Here is a 16,896-nt window from a genome sequence, read left to right on the forward strand (position 1 = left end):
CCATTCCAGGAGTGATAACTACAGTTTTTTAAGACACCACCACTTGTATTTCCTTGCTTTATGGACTTCATGTAGCCATAGAATGTATTGAGCCTTCTAAATTGAAGCCAGAGAAATAAATCATATGTTTTGTATAAGATACTGCTGTGAGTTCATATTAACATTTATGTTGGATAATTATTTCTGGGTAGGAGGAGATAATGTATTTTATAATTTAAATATTTAGCTGCTATTAGCTTTTATTTTTATATGAAGGGGTTATTGAGGCTTTTTTTTTTTTTAACATATCTAGCTTTATTCTCTTTACTCGACATAATTATAGGGTCCCTTTTCCTAGTATTAGTTGGTGTGTTTTCTGCTAAGGAATGTAGGTAATTTCAACATAAGAAAACACAAAGAAAATTAGATCAATTTTGTGCCCTTCCTCTACCTTATTCTGTAAAGAAATCTATTGCCTTCTTAGTCATTTAAAGTCCATAATTGCATTGCTCTTGCTCCTTTTCAGTACAACTGATAATCAAGAATTAGTTATCCTCAGAGGACTATTTATATAACTTGGCTACAATAGCTATAAGTTTTTAGTCTGTAATTTTATAAGTATTATGTGGATATGTGTATACATCTATTTTTCCAAAGAGATATGAATCAATAGAATGATATTAGTGAAATAATTTAGATAAAACAATTTTTACATTTGGAATATATTGTCTGTGAAGTTGCATTTCTTTCAAATAGTGATTGGGAAATGCCTTATAAGACAATATTTAAAGTATTTTTATTGTATATATTGAAATATAAATCCTGGTATTTTTTAGATGTATATAATTTGTGGAAAGCATTTTTAGCTGACAGTAATTTTCAAAATGTTAGTTATGTCTTAAAATTTTGATTATTGTACTTTTTGAGTTATTTGGCCAAATTTTAAGCAATAGATACATACACGGTGATGTACTAGATACTTAGTAGATAAATAAACCTGTAAGTATAATATAAGGAAAAATAACAGTTTATATGAAAGTTTAGATGAGGGGTAGGGTTACTACTAGCTATGAAGGTAGGTTTTCGAATACAGGAGAAAAGAATGTTAAGATGTTATGGGCAAGGTAGATATTGATAGATTCAGGGGAAGTTAGATGAAAGGAAAGCCATTCTAGGGATAAAAGCGGCATGAGTTAGGAGATTAAAGAGTTGTTAAGGAAATTTAGTAACTTAAATCAGGTGAAGTAGAGAGTACATGAACAGAAATAATGGGAATACAATGTGTAAACTCAAGAAGTTTGGCCAGATCATGGAGGGCCTTGAATGCTGATCTGAAGAACTAGACTTTTAAAATATGGAAGCAAGGGGTTATTGAAATTATTTTAACATGAAAATGTGCATAGTATGCCTTAAGATGTTACTTTGACTGCAGTGCCAACTATTAATTGATAGGGAAGAGACATAAAACATAAATAGCAGATAGTTTGCTGTAGCTGACCAAATAAGAGATGATGAGGGATTAATTTACGGAAGTAAAAAAGAGGCAGATGCCAAGAGATTTTGAAGGTGTATTCATAGTATTTGTCCAATGATTGGGTTCATAAGGAGGCAAGGAAAAGAATGGCGAAAAATCGTGCATTACTGTGAGAATGGTAATGCTGTTTAAAAAAATAGAAAAAAGAGGTAAAGTGTTTGAGGAGTGACAGGTTTAGACAAGTAGAATTTTAGAAGATGGTAGGAATCTCAAAAGTCAGACCAAATTATAGGAATTTGGAATTCATTTACACAAATAAACTACAGATATATAAATTTATCAGGGCAAAAGATATATTGTCGAGAGAATATGGCTAAAGATAAAATGTAAGGGAACGACTACTTTTAAGAATGAAAGGAAGAAGAAATTAGAAGACAGGAGATCTATTAGCTTTCCCTTATAGCCTGAGGAATAAGAAAAGGCATCCCATTGCCCTGAGGAAAACTAGGAGGTGAGAATTGGATTTGGTGTAATAAAACAGGCCAGAGTAGAAGCTCCACATAGAGTGGAGGGGCACAGGGTCAGATGTGTGTTTTGGAGTCAACTAGTGAAAACAGCTTTGAGCTTTAAGATTTATCTTAAAATCTGGTTTTAGTAACAGAGTTAAAGGGGAAAAAAAATATCACAATTCTAATCTTTTATACTAACATTTCCTTGTTATTTAGGGATCAGACTTGCTATAACATAATTCCACTCTACAATTCAATGAAGAAGAAAGTTTTGTCTGACTCTGAGGTATTTAATATTTAATTATGATTATTATTACATTGGTCTTATTCTCTATATAAAAAGAAATGTACACATAGTGGTTTTCAGATAAATGCTGTTGTGAAAATTATTTTTGCCTAATGCTGTAGTTAATTTAAATAGTTCAGAATTTTCATTTTTTGTTATAAATTTTTTAAACAGTGGGAGCAGGGAGACTTTAATGATTCAGTAAAGTGTTCCAGCATATACATTATAGGTTTCCTAAAGTGTAAAGGAGATCATGGGAATATAAACAACTTTAGAATACAGTTGATACTTGAACAATGTGGGGTTAGGGCAGCTGACTCCCAAGCATTTGAAAGATTGTGTATAACTTTTGAGTCCCCCAAAACTTAACTACTAGAATCCTTACCAATAACATAAACAATTTATTAACACATGTTTTCTATGTTGTATGTATTATATACTGTATTCTTACGATAATGTAAACTATAGAAAAATATTAAAATAATAATACATTTACAGTATTTTATGTATTTATTGAAAAAGTCCACGTGTAAGTGGACCTGTGCAGTTCAAATCTGTGTTGTTCAAGGGTCAACTATAATAAAGAAATTTCGAATGTTTAATGAATATGATAAATTCTTGCTTCAAAGGAAGAAGAGAAAGATGCTGATGTACCAGGAACTTCTACCCGAAAAAGAAAGGTAATGTATTTTTTTGTTTTAGCGTAAGTATCTTATATGAATTAAAATGTATTACAAGCACTTTTTTTACTGTTAGTATTTTTAAAGACAGATTGTTACTTCCAAATAAGTTTCCATCACAAAATGCATGGTTTTCAGAACTAGGTGAATGATATTTTTAATTATTTTAATTATTATATATTACCTAGTTATCTAAGAATGCATTAAAAATACAAAACTTACTTGTATGTGTTAATATATTTATTTGAACATTTTTATTTTAGGACCATCAGCCTAGAAGAAGATTACGTAACAGAGCTCAGTCTGATATTCAAGCATGGAAGAAACAGTGTCAGGAATTGTTAAATCTCATATTTCAGTGTGAAGATTCTGAGCCTTTCCGCCAGCCAGTAGATCTCCTTGAATATCCAGTAAGTACTTTCGAAAATATTTTCTTTACCTGTCAGTTCGCTACATATCTTATTCATAACAGTTTGCTATTTAAATTATTTTTTATGCTTATAGTATATTCATTATTTCATACATGTTCTCATTATCAATTTGGTTATATAGAACATCTAAGTTGAATAGTGTGGTAAAATAGGAAAAAAACCCAAACTAAGACTCCAAAGAATCAGGTTATGGTCCTAGCTCTGCCTCTTACAGTTGTGAAACTCTGAGCAAGTCATTTAGTTTTCTCATCTGAATTTTTATTTTTCACTATTTTCTTTCCTACACTAATTTCACAAATTTATTATGGCAGTTGTTTAGGAAATAAGAATAATAATATTTACCTAACCTTCCTATGGGTATATAGATGTAATGAGAATACATTAAAATAGTTTGAAGCACTATACATAAATGTAAGGTGTCATTTTTATATATATTTATGTTATTCCAATTTATGATCTTTATGGAATTCATGGTAGAAAGGTTGAGTAAACATGATCCCGTATTTATTTTTCAATGTAGTCTTAGCAATCTAAGTTTAGCTTACAGTGATTTTTTTAATTCCTTCGTTCAGTTATTAAAGGTTGTACAGTTTAGATAACATTCATGGTTTCAAATGAAAATAAAAATTAGATATTTTATAAGAGATCGTGACCCAGATGTTGTATCCTCTGACTTCATTATCTGTTTATGTATATATTCTAATTTGCAATGATGAAAACGGAGAAATTTCATCAACGGGTAAATATTATAAATGCCTTTTCTTGTCATTTAAAATCATGAAACATGGAATCTTAAATGTAGACTATTAATCTTTAATTCCAGCAAGATGATAAATTGGACTAGTTCAAAAAGCTACCTTCTCAGCAGTTTCATAGAGCCACTCCCCAATCCTTACATGATGGGGAAGGCCAAGCAAAACCTGGACTTCCATTCCTACATGGCAGTAACAAGGGAGTGTCCCTCTTAGCCCAAAGAGTGGGGTCACAATAGGCCCACCAAAACACAAGATTTAAAATAAGATGTAAGATTTTTAAAAGATCCAGTCTTAGACCCAAAATGTCTAGGTTTCAATAAAATTCAGTTGTCATACCAAGAAAGTCTCAAAACAGAAGAACGAAATGGAAATAGAACTAAAAAATAACTGAAATAAAACTCACTGAAGAGAACAAAGGAAAGAATCAGTGAAAATGAAGATAAAAAATAAGTGTAGGGGAGGTTTCTATACTTCACTTGAACTGATAAAATGCTGACACCATTATATTTTTATAGTTATGTATATATTATAAAGTACTTCAACAGCCACTTAAACTGTACAGAGTTAAAATCATAAACATAGATAAATCAAATGGAATTCTAAAACCTGTTCAAGTGACCTACAAAAAGGTTGGAGAAAGGTAAAAACAGAATAAACAAAACAAAAAAATGACAGACATAATTGAAATTATACACTGTGTTTTCCAACCACAATTGGACTGGAAATCAATAACAGAAAAGTAACAGAAAGATCTCCAAACACTTGATAACTAAACAATATACTTTCAAATAATCCATGATTCACAGAAGACTTATGAGAAATAAAAAATACATTGAACTTAATGAAAATGAATACAATATAGCAGAATTTGCGGAACGCAGCTAAAGCAATGCAGGGATATTTATAGCACTTAATAGTCCATCAGAAGAGGAAAAATCTCAAATCAATAATCCAAGCGCTCTCAAGAACCAAGAAAAAGAATAAAATTAACCAAAAGTGAGCAGAGGAAATAATAAAGAGCAGAAATCAATGAAAATGAAAACTTAAAGAAAAATAGAGGAAATTATAAAATCAAAAGCTAGTTTTTTGAAAAGATCAATAAAATGGACAAACCTCTATTAAGATTTACAAAGCTAAAAAGAGAAAAGACACATATTGCAAATATTAGGAATGTAGTAAGGGATATCACTACAGACCCTGCAGATATCAAAAGGATAATAAAGGAATACTACAAAGAACTCTACACTCAGAAATTTGACACCCTCGATGAAATAGACCAATTCTCGAAGTAAAAACCAGCACAGTTCACCAAATATGAAATAGATCATTTGAATAGCCTTATAATTAGTAAGGAAATTTAATTTAAAATCTTTTAAAAAAGAAATCGCTTAAGTGTAGATGTCTTTACTAGAGAATTCTATCAAACGTTTAAAGATTTAACATAAATTTTACACAATCTTCCACAAGTTAGAAGAGAACACTTCTCCACTCAAGTCTATGGAGCCAGTATTCTCCTGATATCAAAACCAGACAAAACAATACAAAAGAAAATATAAGAATTTTTAAAATATCAGCAAATAGAATTCAGCAATATATAAAAATTATTCTATACTCTGACCAGTGGATTTTTTCCCCAGGGATGTAAAGTTGTTTCAGCATTCAAAACTCAGTCAGTGTAATTCATCATTTTAAAGGAGAGAATCACATATCAATTAATGCAGAAAAAAAATTGACAAAATGCATTACCCATTTGTTCTAAGAACGTACATGTTGGATATGATATGGTATGGTAAAGTCAGCATGGCCACATGAGGAAACGAGAATGAAGGTTGGAAGGAAGTTTATTATGCTAGTCCTAGCGAGGCAGTCAGTGAATGCCACTTAGCACCACAAGGAAACACCAGGTTTTGATCATGTGGCAGAAGACAGTAAGGGAAAAGCTTAGGCCAGACCCTATATTGGAGTTTCTATGAGAGAGGTAAGGCAGGGCAGGATAAACAGTTTACAGTTGGCTATTTTGAATAATTCCAGTGGGCTTTGGGCCATAAGGGTGTCTGGTACCTGGCCCTGGGATGATTCAGAGCGGAAGTAATATTGGCTTGGTGTTTGAGAGTTAGATAAGGAGGTGGTTGGTTTGCGTATGAAAAATGTACTCCCAGTGCAGCCCTTTGCTATCTCTAAGAATTGGATAGTCCTGGGAGGGAGCAGTGTCTCCTCAGGTCTGTAAGGCCCCCAAATGCCAGAGCATCAAGAATACAGAAAATAAGAAAATATAGTTAATACAATTGGCCCTGTGATGAATGGATGCCACATAGACAAGTACGTAATCTAAGAAAACAACATCATTAATGATAAAAATAATAATAAAAAAAGACTTAGGAAAACTAGGAATAAAGGGGAACTTCCATAACTTGATAAAGAACATTTGTTAGATAACCTACAGCTGTCATCATGCTTTATCATGAAAAACTGAATGCTTTCCCCCTGAGATTGGGAATGAGGCAAAGATGTCCATTTTCACCACTGCTATTCAGTATAGTATTGCAAATTCTAGCCAACGCAACAAAGCAAAAAAGAAAGAAAAAAAGACGTACAGATTGTTAAGGAAGAAATAAAACTGTCCTTGTTTGTAAAAAGGCAGTGATCCTGTTTGCTTTATGGTCAAACATATTTGATCATAATTGAAACTTGATGATGTAAAGTCAAGTTATATTTTGAAAAATACAGTTACATACTCTGAGGCTATAGAAAAGGTCTAGTACTCATTATCCTTATTAAGAGATGCTATATTCAGATAATTTTATACTATTCTTTTTTTCTACTTTCACTTGTCTTATTGCTTCTAATCTATTACCTTATTTTTTTACACAGTTGACTAGGCAGAGACTTTGGGGGTAGTTCCACTTGTCCTCTGTGGAATGAAGTGTATAGGCTTTGTGACAACTATCTAAAGCTATGGTTGTGTTTCAGTGAGTTGACAACCTTTAGAGTTTATAGGTAGCATAAAGTTTGGGGTTTTTTACATCCAAATTATGTGTGTACTTGTAGAGCTGAGGTTTTTTTAATACTTTTTAAATCTTCTTCCCTATACAACTTCACCCTTTACCTCTTCCCCAAGGGGAAAAATAAAAAGCAGAACTTAATAAGTTCTTATGCAATAAAAGGGAGAAGGCACGAAAAAAATTATTAAAAAAAGAGAGCTGTGATGGGACCAAGGAATGATTATTAATAGTTCTAGGACTTGCATTCATTGCAGAAATTGTACGTGAATCCCTTTACTGAGAAGTAATGCTTTGTGGTAGTAATGAAGATAATAATAATACCACCTGTTTTTCCTCTTTTAGGACTACAGAGACATCATTGACACTCCAATGGATTTTGCTACTGTTAGAGAAACTTTAGAGGCTGGGAATTATGAGTCACCAATGGAATTATGTAAAGATGTCAGACTTATTTTTAGTAATTCTAAAGCATATACACCAAGCAAAAGATCAAGGGTATATAATTTTCTTTTATGTTTAAATTAAATGATATTAGTAGAAAAGGTATGTTAAGCAACTAAATGTTGCTTTCATTTAAAATTGAGAGCAAAATTGACTAATTTTCTATTATGTTCTTAATGGTATCTTAGTGGAAAAAAGAACTGACTTTTTTCTACTTTGTCCGTTCTATGAAATAACACTGATGTCACTGATGTTTAAGGATGGTTACTTTTCTTGAAGTAGCATGGTTGAGTAGATACCACATACAGATCATCCTGGTATATACTAGGGCTGTTTTCTGTAATAATGGAAAGGAGCATTTTTGTGAATGATTTATAAAAATTAGTAAAACTAATTTACCTGTCTTTGGCCAGCAAGACAACACATGTAAATGAGGAAGAATAGATGCTAGATCTGGGTAGCAATGGAGAACAGGTTCAAACCCTCAGGGATAGTTTAATATGACAGAGTTCCCAGAAATTTTGTATGAGCCATCTGAATTAATAGTAGGGATTTTCTTTAAGACTCAAAGCTTGGGAGATTCCTATTCTAAACATAAAAATAATTTAATTGTAAAAATGCTTTAGTTTTACTCTTCATCAAAAGAGGTTGGGGGAAAAGCACTGTTTAAATTCTAAAAACTTTATTCTAGGACTATAAATATATTATATATACATTATATATTAATATCTACTGAACAGACATTTTCCTTTGAGGAATGTTTGAACATTTTTTTTTCTTACCACAGATTTACAGCATGAGTTTGCGCCTATCTGCTTTTTTTGAAGAACACATCAGTTCAGTTTTATCAGATTATAAATCTGCTCTTCGTTTTCATAAAAGAAATACAATAACCAAAAGGAGGAAGAAAAGAAACAGAAGCAGCTCTGTTTCCAGTAGTGCTGCATCAAGGTATTTGATTTCTTTTAAATAGCATCAGCTGATCTTTAACTTTGTCATCTAAATGATAGAACTCAGTGTTTTTTAATACTTCCTTTACTATTCCCTATATTGCAGAATGATATATTTGACATGCAAGTTCCTATGATGTGGAGGATTTTTAATCTTTTAACTAAAGCTATACTAGTGTAAGTGCTTAAATTCAAACTGCTAAACCTATACAGTAAAACAGCATTTTTAGGATAGTAATGGCATCATGCTTTCTGTCATATATAACTATAGCATTTACGGCGATCCTTCACTAAATATTCACTTTTCAAAGGCTCACAACCATATGAAATCCACTACAAATCTCATGTTTTAACATATTTCATAATAGCACAAATATTGAATCAAATAGTATGTACAGAACTGTTTTATTCATCTACATAGAGCTATAAGAATGACTAATGATATTATTTTATTTACAGCCCTGAAAGGAAAAAAAGGATCGTAAAACCCCAGCTAAAGTCAGATATCTCTACCTCTCCATTCTCTACACCTACACGATCAATACCACCAAGGCACAATGCCGCTCAGATAAATGGTAAAACAGAATCCAGTTCTGTAGTTCGAACCAGAAGCAACCGTGTGATTGTAGATCCAGTTACCACTGAGCAACCATCTACTTCTTCAGCAGCAAAGACTTTTATTTCAAAAGCTAATACATCTGCAATGCCCGGGAAAACAAGTAAGAATCAGTTACAATTTCTAAATTGAAGTATATAAATGTCGCTTTTAAGCTTTTACTTTGCCAAATGAAATAGACTGGATTTTAATAAATTCCAGCAGATGCTGTGGATTTTCTTAATTGTTTTTACTGCTTTTTAAAAAACTTTTGTTTTTAATAAGAAAAAATTGTGGTGAAGAAGTATCAGTGTAGAATAATGCATAAAAATGGCAACTCTGACCCAAATTGCCTTAATTTAAATACTAATATCCAGACTTGCTAGCAGTTTCCAAGACCTGCCATCATAAATCTTGAAGTAACTGGACAACTTAGCTTCTAAAAAGTTTGAAATTATTAAGAATTTACTTATTTATGCCTTTTTCCTATTTGAAAATAGATTTTTCTAAAGGACCTTTAAGCATCCCTCAGGTTTTACCCTCTTGGCTAATTCAAGCAATTCAGGTTAGAAGTAATCCCAGCCTTCTTGTTTGTTTTTAAGTTAAATAACTTAACTTGTAATGTTTTGTTTATGTATGTGTGTTTTAGTTCTAGAGAATTCTGTGAAACATTCCAAAACCTTGAATAGTCTTTCAAGTCCTGGTCAATCCAATTTTAGTCATGGCACTAGGAATAATTCTGCAAAAGAAAACTTGGAAAAAGAAAAGCCAGTCAAACGTAAAATGAAGTCATCTGTACTCTCAAAGACACCCACTCTTTCAAAGTCATCAACTGTCATTGAGCAAGGTAAGGTGTTATTTGTATCTTCCAAAATAGAGTAGATCTTTAAAAACGATGCTTTTGTTGGAGTTAACACTCATATCAATTTTTTAGGTTACTCATTTAAAAGTCACATTCTGTATTAGTTGATAAATTTTAGAGAGAGATCTTTTGATTTGCAGTTTTGTGCCAAAAACAAACTGTGTTGTTATTAAATTCTAAAAGCCAAAAAATTTTGCTGTATGGAAATGAAAACAAATTGTAGATTAAAGGCTTCTAAGGATGTAAATTAGTTTAACTTCGCTATTACAAAACCTGAAAGTATATCAAAGAAGTTTAAGTTAAATTGGATTTCGTTAACCCATGTAGCAGTTCTCACTTTTTTTTAGAAAAATTAAGTTTTTAGTACATCACAGGATTCAGCACAACAACGTTTACTAAATAATAATTCATCAGGGTTGTCTACAGTCAGACCATCTATTCTAGTATACAACTTTTGGCTTTTTACAGTTATCCTTCCAAGTTCTTTCGTCTGCACATTTTCTTTGTAGAGGCTTTCTGTTTGAAAGATAGAGAAGGTAAATGATATAAGTACACCGTATAACATGTTAAAATAATTATGGCTTATTGGCAGAAGACCCTCAAGAATAGCATTTTGGAGGTGGCTCTGTAGTGTAGCGGTTAGCACGTCTGCTTTACACTCAGAAGGTGCTGGGTTCCTGGGTTCGCACCCCAGGTAGAGCCACGGCCCATACCTTGGGTTTGTGCCATGAGCGCGTGGGAGGAGACACCCCGCCTTCAGAGATCCAGTTCTTAAGGGGAGACAGCAACATCCACAAGGCAGGGGGAAATTAAAAAGGGGGAGGATAAATAAATAAATTTTTAAAAATTAAAAAAAAGAATAGCATTTTGTATCATGATTCCCAAAATGTATCTAAACCATTTCCTCTTCAGTGTTCTCCCCATAAATCTCTCAAAATTTAATTGTCTGTTGAAAGGTCTTTATTTTGACTAATGGCATTGGAATCTATCCACCAACAAGTTTAAAATCAAGGAGTAATCTTAGCCTTCTCTTCCTCATGCAAATCTACTTGATAGTTACTGTTGTTTCCGCCTCCTTAGCATCTCTAAAATCTGTTTCCTCCTCTCCATTCTCATTTTCATGGCTTTAATTCATGCCTACATAACTTCTCACTTTGACTGTTGTCCTAATTTGCTAATTGGTTTCCCTGCCTCTGTTCTTAACTCTTCCTTACCTAATTCCCCTGCTTTCCAATCATATATGGAATCAGATTTTAATGTTTTTGCCTGTTTTTGCCTATTTATTATACATAACTCTTTATTACTTGGTTGTTACCTAACATTTCAGCTTTCCTTATTTGTTTTTTCCTTTTATGTCCCAGCTATCCTAAATCATTTGGAAGTCCTTGAATAGCATTGTCCTTTTTTTTCTTTTGGAATGTCTTTTTTTCCTGCCATTTTAAGTTTCCTGTGCATTTTCAAGTCTCACTCTGAAGTCTACTCCAGGAAGCCTTCTCCTGGATTCTTTAGACAGAATCAAGTTCTGCTTCTTTGTGTTACCAGAACTCCCTGTTCACTGCTTGTCGTGACCCTTAAGATTTGATTTATAATTTTTTGAATATTAAAAATACACAAGAGGACCAGAACAGTATAGAAATACATTTAGCTATTAAGTTACTCATTAATGATAACTTATTACATAAATATTGACATCTGAATTAACTACTAGAATCAAGAGCAGTGCTGTTGAATGGAAGTATAAGCCAGATATATAATTTAAAATTTTCTGGTAGTAAAATGTAGTAACAACAAACAGGTGAAATAATTTTAATAAATTTTATTTGCTCCATTATATCTAAAATGTTATCATTTAAACATGTAATCAATCTTTCAAAATATGTGGTGCTTTAGTATTCAAATTTAAATTTAATTAAAAATTCATTTCCTCAGTTGCATAGTACATTTCAGGTGCTCAATAGCCACATGGTTAGTAACTACCTCTTTGGACAGCACAGGTCCAGATGAGTGGTTTTTCAACTTTTTTTTTAGTTTCTGAATTTCTTTTTAAGAAAGCTATATTAGTTCTTGACCTTTTTAGGTTATATATTGCTTTGTGAAGTTGATGAAACCTGTAGTCCTTTCTGTAGAAAATTCACATTGGCATATCCATACAAAATTCAGACTATTTCAAAGAGTTTCTGGAGTCCTTGAAGCCAATCTGTAGAACTTCTATAGTGGTACGTGGTCCAATTATTTATAACCCTAGTCAGTAGTCTTAATGGAAAACAAATGAAAGGATATACAAAATCCTCAGGCAGGTTAAGTGTAATTGTTTGTTTAAAAATACTTATCTACTTTATGCGTGCCTGCGCACAACACACATTTCTCTCCTGTCCCCTCTGTCTTCATCATTATGGAAAACCACCAATCTAAAGAAAATTATTTGTACTGTGGGAGTCAGAAAAATTAAGGCTTTGCCTCTCCCTCTCCTCCTGGCTCTGACCTTTTATGAGTCTCTTATTTTCTCTTGATATTTCTGAAATATAATTCCAACCCATGACAAAAAAAATACTATTATGAAAAGGATTCTCTTTAAAAGCACTTTTCATCTCTTTATGGATTTCCTTTAAAGTATTGCATTGCAGATCACCACAACCAAACAAAAAAATTTCATAATTTTGGAGGAGAAAAAGTTAGTAGTAGTGCATGCATGTCTTTTTTCTTCATCTGAAGGGATAATATATATTTACCACAGAAAGGAAATCACCATGATTTCCAGATCTCATGAGTATTTAGAATTTGATCTCTCAATTTTTCTTTTTTTTTTAATAAAACATAATGGCTTTTATCATGGAGTTTGTTACAGTGGGATTTTAATCATGATAATGATGGGACACAGAGGCATACCTTGGAGATATTGCAGAATTGGTTCTGTTTACCACAATAAAGAAGTTTGGCAATAAAGCAAGTGACATGAATTTTTTAGTTTCCCAGTGCTTATAAAAGTTATGTTTACATTATACTGTAGTCTGTTAAGTGTACAATAGCATTATGTCTTTAAAAGATAATACATACCTTAATTTAAAAATAATTTATTGCTAAAAAATGCTAACCATCATCTGAGCCTGTTGGGAAAATGGCACCAATAGAATTGCTTGACCCAAGGTTGCCACAAACCTTCAATTTGATTTTTTTAAGAAGGCAATATCTGTGAAGCATAATTAAGTACAATAAAATGAGGTGGGTCTGTAAATAGTATCATTAAACTATTAGCCTTTTGTTGGTTCTTTTTCTTATTTTAGTAAAAAAGTAATTAAGATATCATTACATACATATATATAGCATTGGCCTTGTTGATTAGTTTGAGAGTCAAATAAAAAAACAATTCCAGATATTAAGTGTGCCATTGGTTGCTTTTAACAGATTGCAAGAACAATGCTCTTGTACCAGGAAGCATTCAAGTAAATGGCCATGGAGGTCAGCCATCTAAACTTGTGAAGAGGGGACCTGGAAGGAAACCTAAGGTAGAAGTTAATACCAATAGTGGTGAAGTTATACACAAGAAAAGGGGTAGAAAGCCCAAAAAGCTACAATATGCAAAGCCAGAAAATTCAGAGCAAAATACTGTACATCCTATCAGAGATGAAGTAGTTCCTTCTTCAACATGCAATTTTCTTTCTGAAACTAATATTGCAAAGGAGGATTTGTTACAGAAAAAGAATCGTGGAGGCAGAAAACCCAAAAGGAAGATGAAGACACAAAAACTAGATTCAGATCTCATAGTTCCTACAAGTGTTAAAATGCTAAGGAGAAGTAACCGAAAAAAGACAGATGATCCTATGGATGAGGAAGAAGAGTTTGAGGAACTTAAAGGCTCTGAACCCCACATGAGAACTAGAAACCAAGGTCGAAGGACAGCTTTCTATAATGAGGATGACTCTGAAGAGGAGCAAAGGCAGCTGTTGTTTGAAGACACCTCTTTGACTTTTGGAACTTCTAGCAGAGGACGAGTCCGAAAGTTGACTGAAAAAGCAAAAGCTAATTTAATTGGTTGGTAACTTGTACCAAAATATTTTACTTCAAAATCATAAAGCAGGTACAATTAAGGAATACGTAGAACTAAGGCTTCTGCTTCCTTGCTGCTGTGGTGGATTAGGGAATGTTATGATTTGATTTGCAAAAAACAAAAAACAAACAAGACACTTCACTTCTCTAAATGAATATATATAAATATATACATATATATTTTAAATGTTTGCTATTTATTGCCCTTAGGTAGGTTATGCATTTCAACATTCATTCACTGTTAGCAAAAAAAATTGAGGACCTATACTGAATTCCCAATTTATTTCTGGAAAAGACAGTTCTGCTACATTTTTAAGGAGCATAGTATTCCTAGTGATAGAGTGTTTCATGTTAAAATGAATTATTTTTGACCAAGCCAGGTACATTTCTATTGATACAGATGTCGTGCCCCCTGGGAAGACAGATGTTACCAGAGTAGCAGTAAATTAAAAAATGTGTTTCCTCTAAAGATAAATATAAAATTCCCACAATTTGATATCCTAAAGAGTTTAATTTTAATTGTACAATGTTCATCTACAAAGAATCTAGAGGAGGCTTTTGCTGTATTCCATTTCTGCCAAACGTAAGAGAAAATGTACTGATGAAAAGGAAACATATCCACATTGGAAAACATTTGACTGTCTAATTTTTCAGACCTTGATTCTTATATCAATCACTCGATCTCTGTTTATTGTGCCAAAGACTGAGAATCAGTGCAGTGGAAAGCCTGTTTTTGACTGTCAGGACAGCATACACTTTTCAATATTGGAAAGGCTATATATTATTCTAAAGAGCAAGTTAGTAAAGAGTTATGCTGAGATGTATCTTTTTTTGGTACTAATAGTAGAAAGTAATGCACTGGTGGGTCCTTTGACAGAGATGTTTTGGAGAAAGTGTTTAAGTGGTTAAAGGATTCAAGGAAAATACAGGAAAAAGGTATGGGATTTGATGTTTACTTGTTGATCTGGATTAATGTCATTTCTAAACTTTAGACATATCTAATAGGCTAAAATGACTTACAAAGAAATGTGTCTGTGTGTGTATGTGTATATATTGATAAATGGGTATAATTAAATATATATACAAACACATACTTATATACTATTACCCAGGTATAAATTCTTTTTTCAGGATTTTTTAGATAGTGGTAGAATAAAAATAATTTTAAAATGTCATACTTTATAGTTTAATTTTAAGGGGAAGATTGGTTATTTTCAATTATTAAAGGTTAAAATAGGCCAAATCACTTTTTATGCAATCATGTTTTATACAGTGGTCTCATTGCACATTGTGTTTTTTCTGCACTTTTTACGGTATCCTTATCACGCTGGTATGTCAATATACACCCTAAAAAAAATTCCATTTAATGATTGTGCCTTGTAGTCTATTATTTTTTGCATCATTAGTAAAATTAAGTTGTCTATTGTAAATGATAATTATATGACTTAGGAGAATGTATTGCTATATGTACTGCTATGGAAAAGGAAAGCAGTTATTTATTTGTTTATGGTACAGTTATTTTATACCTTAAAAACCAACATAAATACCATTTCTATTGTTTAGAAATTATTGTCCATTTTTTTAAAAAGTTGAAATAATGTAGTATTTTCTGAGGACTGGTATGGTACAAAAATGTAACCAAAATTTTCAGATACTACATTTTTAAAAAGTGAGGTTGGGAAAACATGTATCAGCATAACCCTGATGTAGAAAAATAAAATCTTTAATTGAACCTCGGCAAAATACATTACATAATTATTTCTTATTTCTGGTAGGGATAATTGGTAACTGTCATTTAATTGTCTTGAAGAAGAATGGAAAGTGATTCATTTGGGCTTTTTAGACCATTTGTAACTAAATTTGTACAGAAATCCTTCTGTGAAATTAAGTAAACCATTTTCCAGATCTTTAACTGGATTGCTGTGATTTTGAAGTTGAAAAATAATTTCAAAAATTTCAGGTTTTTTGTATATTTATTTTTTTCTAACAAATATATTTAACTATATAATTAAAATTCAGTAAACTCTTCATAATGCAGAAATGGATGGCTTGGTTGTATAGTAAAATTGAGTCAGTTACACCATTATTGAAAATAATACTGTGTATGTTTGAATTTGTCATTAAAGTAATATGTTGCTTTTGAAGGCAATCTATTTGAAACATGTAATTTCCTGATGTTATCTGCATTGTGTTAGAAAAAATAGATTACAAATCCATTTTTGTAAAAAATATGTGTATAAGTTTTAAAGTAAAAAACAGTCTTAGAGTGGAATATACCTCTAGTGCGGTGTATGGATTAGTTCTCTCGAGCAAAGACATGAGTATTTACCTGCAACAAGTAAATGTATTCTGTTCTAAAGACACTGTCTATTTATGACCTTATTTGGACATTATTAGACACTGATTTCTTAGTAAAGCAAAAATTACTTGGATCAGATTATTTGTAATTGAAACACTTAAAAATGTATTAGTAATACCAGATATATTTAGATTTTATGTTTTTATAATTTAGCTTCTATGCATTGCAGAAGTTAAATTGAGAAATTTAAGTCATCACCATATTTTTGTTCTGTTTGATCACTTGGAAAAATATTTTCTTTGATACAGTGACACCACGTATGTACTGTTTATAGGCCAAAAGGAAATGTCAACAGTTGTCTTAGGTGAGCAATAAAAAAAAAAATCTCAAGTTTACTGAAAATTTCAGAAATGTAATTTGTTACATGCATGGATATTATAAATCAATCTATGTATTTTTAAGTACCTAACCCTAATCTCTCCTTTCACTCCAACATTCTTGAGTCCCAGTCAAATCTTAAAAAATTATAAAATGTTGCAAATGAAAAGTTTAACATTCTTTCTAATTACAGTCTGACAACTCTGGGCAA

General features: G+C 31.8%; 1 protein-coding gene across 1 annotated transcript in view; it reads left to right on the forward strand.

Moving 5' to 3' along the window:
* PHIP (pleckstrin homology domain interacting protein) overlaps positions 1 to 16,152 on the forward strand; it is a gene marked incomplete at its 5' end in the record, with an annotated part of 109,464 nt that extends 93,312 nt beyond the window's left edge. The window contains 8 exons of the mRNA XM_025042934.1: positions 2,179 to 2,248; positions 2,878 to 2,928; positions 3,192 to 3,338; positions 7,459 to 7,611; positions 8,345 to 8,508; positions 8,967 to 9,226; positions 9,752 to 9,949; positions 13,367 to 16,152. Coding sequence (XP_024898702.1) covers positions 2,179 to 2,248; positions 2,878 to 2,928; positions 3,192 to 3,338; positions 7,459 to 7,611; positions 8,345 to 8,508; positions 8,967 to 9,226; positions 9,752 to 9,949; positions 13,367 to 14,001 — 1,678 coding nt within the window. The remainder of the gene's footprint in view (positions 1 to 2,178; positions 2,249 to 2,877; positions 2,929 to 3,191; positions 3,339 to 7,458; positions 7,612 to 8,344; positions 8,509 to 8,966; positions 9,227 to 9,751; positions 9,950 to 13,366) is intronic.
* Between the last annotated feature and the right edge of the window lie 744 nt (positions 16,153 to 16,896).

Source organism: Pteropus alecto, unplaced genomic scaffold, assembly GCF_000325575.1.
Source record: "Pteropus alecto unplaced genomic scaffold, ASM32557v1 scaffold7, whole genome shotgun sequence".
In the NCBI taxonomy this organism is placed as follows: domain Eukaryota; kingdom Metazoa; phylum Chordata; class Mammalia; order Chiroptera; family Pteropodidae; genus Pteropus; species Pteropus alecto.